Source organism: Hyla sarda, chromosome 3, assembly GCF_029499605.1.
Source record: "Hyla sarda isolate aHylSar1 chromosome 3, aHylSar1.hap1, whole genome shotgun sequence".
Lineage (NCBI taxonomy): Eukaryota > Metazoa > Chordata > Amphibia > Anura > Hylidae > Hyla > Hyla sarda.
The window spans coordinates 298,722,910-298,731,448 of NC_079191.1; the positions used below are offsets into that span (position 1 = coordinate 298,722,910).

Below are 8,539 nucleotides of genomic sequence, written 5' to 3' on the forward strand. Positions count from 1 at the left end.
TGTACTCGGGAGAAATTGCCTTACAAATTTTGGGGGGCTTTTTCTTCTTTAACCCCTTATGAAAAGGTGAAGTTGGGGTCTACACCAGCATGTTAGTGTAAAAAAATAATTTTTTTACACTGACATGCTGGTGTTGCCCTATACTTTTCATTTTCACAAGAGGTAAAAGGGAAAAAAGACCCTCTAAATTTGTAATGCAATTTCTCCCGACAACGGAGATACCCCATATGTGGGTGCAAAGTGCTCTGGGGGCGCACAACAAGGCCCAGAAGGGAGAGTGCACCATGTACATTTGAGGCGATTTGCACAGGGGTGGCTGATTGTTACAGCAGTTCTGACAAACGCAAAACAATAAATATCCATATGTGACCCCATTTTGGAAACTACACCCCTCACGGAATGTAATAAGGGGTGCAGTGAGCATTTACACCCCACTGGTGTATGACAGATTTTTGGAACAGCAGTCTGTGAAAATGAAAAATAAAATTTTTGATTTGCACAGTCTACTGTTTCAAATATCTGTCAAACGCCAGTGGGGTGTAAATGCTCATTGCACCCCTTATTAAATTCCATGAGGGGTATAGTTTCCAAAATGGGGTCACATGTGGGGGGTCCACTGTTCTGGCACCATAGGGGCTTCCTAAATGGGACATGCCCCCCAAAAACCCTTTCAGAAAAACTCACTCTCCAAAATCCCATTGTCGCTCCTTCCCTTCTGAGCCCTCTACTGCGCCCGCCGAACACTTTACATAGACATATGAGGTATGTGCTTACTCGAGAGAAATTGGGTTACAAATTTTAGGGTGATTTCTCTCCTTTTACCCCTTGTAAAAATTCAAAAATTGGGTCTACAAGAAAATGCGAGTGTAAAAAATGAAGATTTAGAATTTTCTCCTTCACTTTGCTACTATTCCTGTGAAACACCTAAAGGGTTAAAACACTTACTGAATGTCATTTTGAATACTTTGGGGGGTGCAGTTTTTATAATGGGGTCATTTATGGGGTATTTCTAATATGAAGACCCTTAAAATCCACTTCCAACCTGAACTGGGCCCTGAAAAATTACGATTTTGAAAATCTTGAGAAAAATTGGAAAATTGCTGCGGAACTTTGAAGCCCTCTGGTGTCTTTCAAAAGTAAAAACTTGTCAATTTTTTTATGCAAACACAAAGTAGACATATTGTATATGTGAATTAATATGTAATTTATTTGGACTATCCATTTTCCTTTCAAGCAGAGACTTTCAAAGTTAGAAAAATGCAAAATTTTCAAAATTTTCATGAAATTTTTAGATTTTTTACCAAGAAAGGATGCAAATATCAGTGAAATTTTACCAATAACATAAAGTAGAATATGTCACGAAAAAACTATCTCGGAATCAGAATGATAAATAAAAGCATTCCAGAGTTATTAATGTTTAAAGTGACAGTGGTCAGATTTTCAAAAAATGCCCAGGTCCTGAAGGTGAAAATGGGCTGGGTCATGAAGGTGTTAAGGGGTTAAATCCTTGGTAACCACTACTTTTAATATCAGAACATCAAGGTCCACACAGCTCAGCTTCCTTCAATTAACTGCCACTGACTAGAGAAAGTGGTTCTGAAAGCTTCTATGCTGCTAAGCCACAGTTATACTTAGCTTACATTGTAAAGACTACAAAACTACAGTACAAAACATACTGGGATGTACATCTATTATTTTCTATGAAATCTTTCTTACCTTGAAGTGCATTGGATAAACTGAGAGAAGATGCTGGAACACTTGAAGACTTTCTTGGTACACCACTTCCAAGTGTTTTGTCTGAAATGCTTCCTTTTCTTCTGCTTTTGTTCTGGGCCTTGATCAGCTCACTTGTCCAGTCTGCAGATCGGCTTGTGTTACCAGTATATTTTCTAAGCCCTGCATCATCTTTTGGTAAGAACTGCTTCACGGAAGGACCATCCCAAGATGTGCATTCCCTTTGAGCTGTTTGTACCAGACCAAAAGAGTTCCTGGAAGTAGAGTTTTCTAGAGTACCTGGTCTAGCTCCTGAAAGCTCTTCCACATAGGTGGTTTGGAGAAGTACATCTCCAGTATCTTCTTTTATATTTGTCTCATTTCCCAGGTCCCTCTCCAATGACACCACAACTGCACCTGTGTCTAAATCCTCCCTGTACTTTGCGAGCAAAGAATTCCCCAATTCCCCATGTTCTTGGGTAGAAGAGCCATCAGTGTTAGTCTCTGCTACAGGAGCCTGATTACTTTCTTCAGAGATGCTGAGCTTTTTTGGTCCTTGCTCTGCATTAATAGGTGCAATGTCTTCCTTCTCACATGTCTGAACTTGAGGGACAATTCTTTCCTTATTAGACGCCAGCTGATCTCCTGCATCCCAAAATAAAGTGTGAGAACTTGACAGGGGTCCTTGAAGAACTTTCGACAGATGATCAGCTTCTCCTCCCTGAGACCCCTCCTGAGAGAACTGCATTTTGATTGCCATCTGGATATCGAAGAGCAAATCATCTTGTTCTGTGGCTGAATGGAAGCTGTATATGTCTGTGTCAGAGCCTGAACTGGTCTTTTGTCCTCCCTGGGTTTCATGGCCAGCAGCTGCTACCAAGGATTTGTTGACGTGAGAGAGCTCAGCATCGGTATCAGAGAGGCCTCCCTCATCCGCAGAGATGCTTCTATCTGGCGTCTTGGTAACAACTGAGTGGGTGCTGTCCAGCTCGTCTGCTGGCAGGTGCTGCCCTCCTAAGACGTCGTCATTGGACCCACTGGTGCCATCCTTAGACCTGGACAGAGTCTTTCTGATTCTTAAATTGGAAAACACAGAGGCCCTGGATTCCGATTTGCTTCTTTTCTTCTCGTTGCTTTTTCCATGGCCCTTTCTGCCTCCCTTCTTGACGTTCTCTCTGTCTTCAGGCCTGGATTCCGCTCTATCCCGCACATCAGCAGGAGCTCTCTTCAATTTACCGTCCTGATTCCCCATATTCTCAGGCTTCCATCTTTCCTAGCAGGTCAGACATTTTTTTCTCAGTTTACTAAAATGATGATTGAAGGCAAGAAATGTGTCTAATGCTACTGGAGAGCAAGGGGTGCTTTGTCTGCAGCGAGATCCTCCGTCTGCTGCTGCCTTTGTGCAGCATGAGCCACTCTGCAGAGACATGCTCAGTGCACAGCTGCACATTGCTGACAGCTCCCACCCAGAGCTGCTCCTCACACAATCGTCGTCATCATCTGGATTATATATATGCACACCAGTCACACACAGCGCATCAATAAACAGAACCCTACTGTATCCCCAAAATGCTGTGTGTTATGTTACCAGTAGGAAAAACTTGTAATACATTGATCTGCTTAGCCGGATGAAAATAAATTACAGTGAATATATATATATATATATATATATATATATATATATACATATATATACTAAAATAGCACACCAGCAGCAAAAACATCACCTATTAAAACCTATTGCAACTTTTTATTTACAGAATAATAAACAACAAGAAAGCACACCACACAAGGCCAGCATTACATAAATCTAAGGATCACATTGCTGTCAGGCTCCACTAAAAGGAGCTCTGACAGCAATTCTATCAAAACAATAGAAGTCTAGCATAGTGCATGTGAAAGGATCTGCTACTCCTCACTATATACCCCTGGCATATAGTGTCTTAGTTCCACCTTGGTTTATGTAAGGCTGGGTTCACATCACGTTTTCTTAAATACGGTTCCCGTATACGGTTGGGAGGAGGGGGCGGGGCTTAATTGCGGCGCCCGCACTCAGCCGTATTCGGGAACCGTATTTAATGCAAGTCTATGAGCCGACCGGAGTGAACCGCAGCCTCCGGTCGGCTTCGTTTTCGGCCGCATTCGGTTTCCCGACCGCAGGCAAAAACGTGGTCGACCACGTTTTTGCCTGCGCTCGGGAAACCGCATACGGCGGAAAAAGAAGCCGACCGGAGGCTGCGGTTCACTCCGGTCGGCTCATAGACTTGCATTAAAGACGGTTCCCTGGCGCCAGGAGAGCGTCTCCCTCATAGGAAAAGATAACAGGTATGAGGGAAAAACTCTACTTTATTGCATTAAGCATCAGTATAAAAAGGCAAAGGGCGTATTTAACATTGACCAATTAAAATGTAGACACGAATAAAAAGCGTATCTACATTGACCAATAAAAATGTAGACACGGATAGTGTTGCTCGCGAATATTTGCAATGCAAATTTTATTCGCAAATATCGCATATTCGCGAATTTGCGAATATTCGCGAATATAGCACAATATATTCGTAATTACGAATATTCGTTTTTTTGTTTTTTTTTCACAGTACACATCACAGTGATCACCCCTCTCTGCTTCCAGCTTGTGTGGTGTAAAGAAGGCTCTAATACTACTGTGTGAGACTGGCGTGCGAATTTTCGCATATGCGAAAATTAGCATATGCTAATTTTCGCACATGCAAATTGTTGCTTATGCTAATTTTTGTATATGCTTATTTTCGCATACGCGAATTTTTGCATTTGCGAAAATAAAACGAGAATATTCCGAATATGCGAATTTAGTGAATATATGACGAATATTCGTCCATATATTCGCGAATATTCGCAAATTCGAATATGGCCTATGCCGCTCAACACTAGACACGGATAAAGAGCGTATTTACATTGCCCAATAAAAATGTAGACACGGATAAAAAGTGTATTTACATTAACCAATAAAAATGTGGACACATCTAAAAGGTGATATAATAGTTTTGATTTTACACACTTCTTCCCAGGGTACACACCAATTGGCAAATAGTGAAATTCTTTAGCAAGCAACTTTAGTTACAGTAACTTATAAATGTAACTTATTAGGAACGTCCTTGAGAATGAGAAGAAGGAGATAAGGAAAAAAAAACAAAAACAATAATAAAGGAGAACCCTAGTGCAGCCTTTCACTAACTACAACTCACAGCATGCCCTGACACAATCTTTCACTAACTACAACTCACAGCATGCCCTGATACAACCTTTCAATCCCCTCTTAGAACCATAATATTTCTCAAATAACATGGTTCTATTTCCGAGTGTTATTATAATGCTGCACGTATGATTTGTAGGCTTCTGGAGAGCGTCCTGTGGGAAGGGATTGATACATAGAAAGATTGCTTACACTCTTAGAAACGATTTTTCGGATACAGGGGAGGACACACATGGCAATAAAGGCAACAATCAACAATGCTATACCTATCACTATAAACAACTGTACAATGGCTTGTTTCCAATTGGTAAGCCATCCGAAATATTGTCTCCAAAGGTTGTCGACACCTGAGTTCAATAGATAAGTCTTCTAGCTTTTTGATAGCTAGGGTTACCTTCCCATTAGGGCCAGTGTTGTCTGGGATAGAAGTGCAACATCCATCCACCTTATCTATGTATTTACACACCCCTACCTTTTCAGCCAGGATCATATCTAGGGCCATCCTATACTGTAAAGTCATTTGGGAGGTGGCCTCTAACTGCTCTGCAATTCCCTTTAGGGTGTCCCTGGTATAATTTACAAATCGCTGTTGGTTGTAATAGATATAATTGATCCAAGCCACATTTTTATTCACTGTTACATATGGGATAATTGATTCAAAACCAGCAGCAACTTCATCCCTGGCTTTAAACTCATCGGGGACCCCTATGGTGTCTGTGTAGACGTGTGGATCAAAGGCTCCTCCAGGTTTGGAAGAGCGTTTTCTTCTCCTAACAGTACCCTGTGATAAGTTGGGGCTTCCTTCAGAATTCAATGGTATAAGAAGCATGGGCATGATGACTTTAGCCAGGGCACATTCACCTTTCCAGGGGGAGTCTAATTTGGTTTGAATTTTAAGATCTCCGCAGATCCAGTAGATATCTCCCAATGACCGAGTTTGATTAACAATGGTAGTGTTCCTGTAAGTAGAACAGTACCCGGGGGCAAAGTTTGTTTACATTTCTGCCATTAGTCATGTCAGCGGTATAGCAAGTATAATTTCCTTTTTAAACGGTGATGCCATCACCTGGGTTGGCATTCTTCCCTAGGATGGGATATTCCTTTTTCCAATGTTCACATGAGGTGTCATTAGTATAGGTATTGGTAAACAAGCTAAGCAAACAGCTCTCTTGGTCAGGGGGTATATTAAGGGGGACAGTACCCAGGTGGGGCCTGGCTTTCCCGTAAATATAACAATCTGACATGTTCTGCTTCTTTGCTGTAAACCTCATATATTCCAACCACAGGTTGACATCTGAGAAACTGGCTTCTACAGCCATGACGTCTTCAAATGTGGGGTTAGACAAGGAGGAGATAACGTCTTTTCTCAACTGTTGGGTGTCATGGGGGTTTATTGGGGCATTTAGTACCTGTGGCGGAGGTGATTTTATACTAGCAACATCTTTGAGGAGAAATGGCCCCCGGTGTCCTTTATTAAGAGAATTAAAGTAAATACCTAGAATATATTTACCCGCATCTGACGGCCGAGGGTGGGTTATGGATAGTACAATGTTGGGACAGCTTTTAATAATAGACATTCTTTGTTTTTAGGGGGAGACCCTGTGCATCCTTGCTGTTAGTTGCCTTGGTGTTATGTGGTGTATAGCCCCAATCTGTACCTGTATTCCATGCTGCGGCACCCCACCAATCACAGTTGTGACCCCATGAGTCTCCTGTGACACAGAGATATAGTGGTCTGCCGGTTCCTTATACCAAACTGAACTATAAACACTTACTATAGTAGGACATGTGTACATTAGGCAGGGGGGAATAAGCCAGGAAACAACTCTTGAGGATGTGGAGTTATACCATAGAACAGGGATCCCGCCCTCCCAAGTGTTGCCTACTTGCCCCTGAGTGCAGCAAATAGTCAATGAAGTAAATAAGGTTATTGACCATGATGGAAGCGCCAGGCAGTGATGTTTCCACATGATTCCAGAACTCTTCAAACTTCGCTAGGAGATGGAGGTTAGGGCTGTCTGCCCCCGTTAGTTCCTCTGGTTGGGTCTTCAGGTCAGGGCTGTCTGCCCCCGTTAGTACCTCTGGTTGGGTCTTCAGGTCAGGGCTGTCTGCCCCCGTTATTACCCCTTTTACTGCTTTCTTCTGGTACAGCTTGATCCTAGTGGCGTGGATCCAGGTAGGGGAATTGTCGGTGAGTACAGCTGTGCGGTTTACTGCTACCACAGAGGTCGGGGGACCATAGGAAAAGTCAGTCTGGGACTACTTTCCTCACAGTGCTTTGACCAATACTACGTCTCCCACTTCGAAGGGATGAGTTGGTTCCTGTGAAGAATGAGGAGACTTCAAAGAGATTTTGTTCTCAATGTCTGACAGAGTTTGAATAAGTTGTGTGACATATTGGTTCCTGATTTGGTCTAGGTCACCTTCTAGAGTCACCAAAGGTTTCTTTGCCCAAGGTGTGGGGAAGGGTCTACCCATGAGGATTTCAAAGTGGGACAGGCCAAGGGTCTTATGTGGGGTCATTCTAATTGCAGCTAATATGATGGGAAGTATTTTATTTATTTATTTTAAATGTTCCCCTGTTGCTTCCTAGAACTCTGTGGGTGATAGGGGATGTAGAATTTCCACTCTACCTGAAGGATTTTTTTTTTTTTTACATGTTCTTTTTTTGAGTTTAGAGGTGAAAGCTGGACCCTGATCAGACTCGATTACAAGTGGAAATCCCCATTGGGGGGGATGATGTGTTGTGTGCATGTGTGCAGTTGTTTTTGCATCTTCTCTCTTGGTAGGGAATACTTCAGGCCATCTGGAGAACATGTCCACGATGACCAGGGCATATACTTGTTTCCCTTTGCCTTTTGGTATGTGGGTGTAGTCAATTTGTAGGTGTGTGAAAGGTGTTGTGGGGTACTACAGGTGTTGGTGTTGTACACGGTGGTGTGTATTGGCGTTGTTCCTAAGACATACAAGGCAGCGTTTGATGTAGTCGTCTACCAGTTGTTTTGAATTCATGATGTAAAAATGTTGAGAGAGGAGGGTGTGTGTGGTGGAGATGCTGTTGTGGCCTACTCCGTGGAAATGAGCAAAAAAGACTGGTGCACTGTGTTGGGGTATGCACGGTTCCCCCTCTTTCTAGATCAATCCTGTTACAGGATTTTTCTGCAATACAGGATAACACCAATCATATTCCTCTTGTTTGGGAACAGAGGACTGGAGAGAAAGAAGTTGTGTCTTCGAGTGAAGGAGGTGTAAGAACTGGTAACATCAGAGAGGCAGGTTGTTGTGTAGCAGCCAGTTTGGCGGTGTGGTCTGCTAGAGCATTGACCTTTGAAATGTGATCAGTCCCACGTGTGTGTGCCCTGCAGTGAATGGTGGCTAATTGTGATGGTAGGGTAAGTGCATGTAAGAGATCATTGACAAGGGTGGAGTGGGAGATGGACTTTCCATCTGCTGCGACAAAGCCTCTTTGCCAGATAACTCCGTGGTCCCAAACCACCCCATGGGCATATTTGCTGTCAATGTAAATGGTGACAGGTTTATTAGCAAAAAGTTTACAGGCTCTTGTGAGGGCGATGAGTTCTGCAGCTTGTGCGG

At 42.8% G+C, this 8,539-nt stretch overlaps 1 protein-coding gene across 3 annotated transcripts in view; it reads right to left on the bottom strand.

Moving 5' to 3' along the window:
• Positions 1-3,152, bottom strand: part of FMN2 (formin 2) — a 660,180-nt gene extending 657,028 nt beyond the window's left edge. For 2 of the 3 annotated variants that reach the window (XR_008891425.1, XM_056566944.1), the window contains exon 1: positions 1,717-3,152. Coding sequence is in view for 2 of the 3 variants with exons in the window: in XM_056566944.1 (XP_056422919.1) it covers positions 1,717-2,965 (1,249 nt within the window). In the remaining variant the exon portion in view is untranslated. The remainder of the gene's footprint in view (positions 1-1,716) is intronic. The other variant, XM_056566943.1, reaches the window with a different exon arrangement.
• Positions 3,153-8,539: the final 5,387 nt, after the last annotated feature.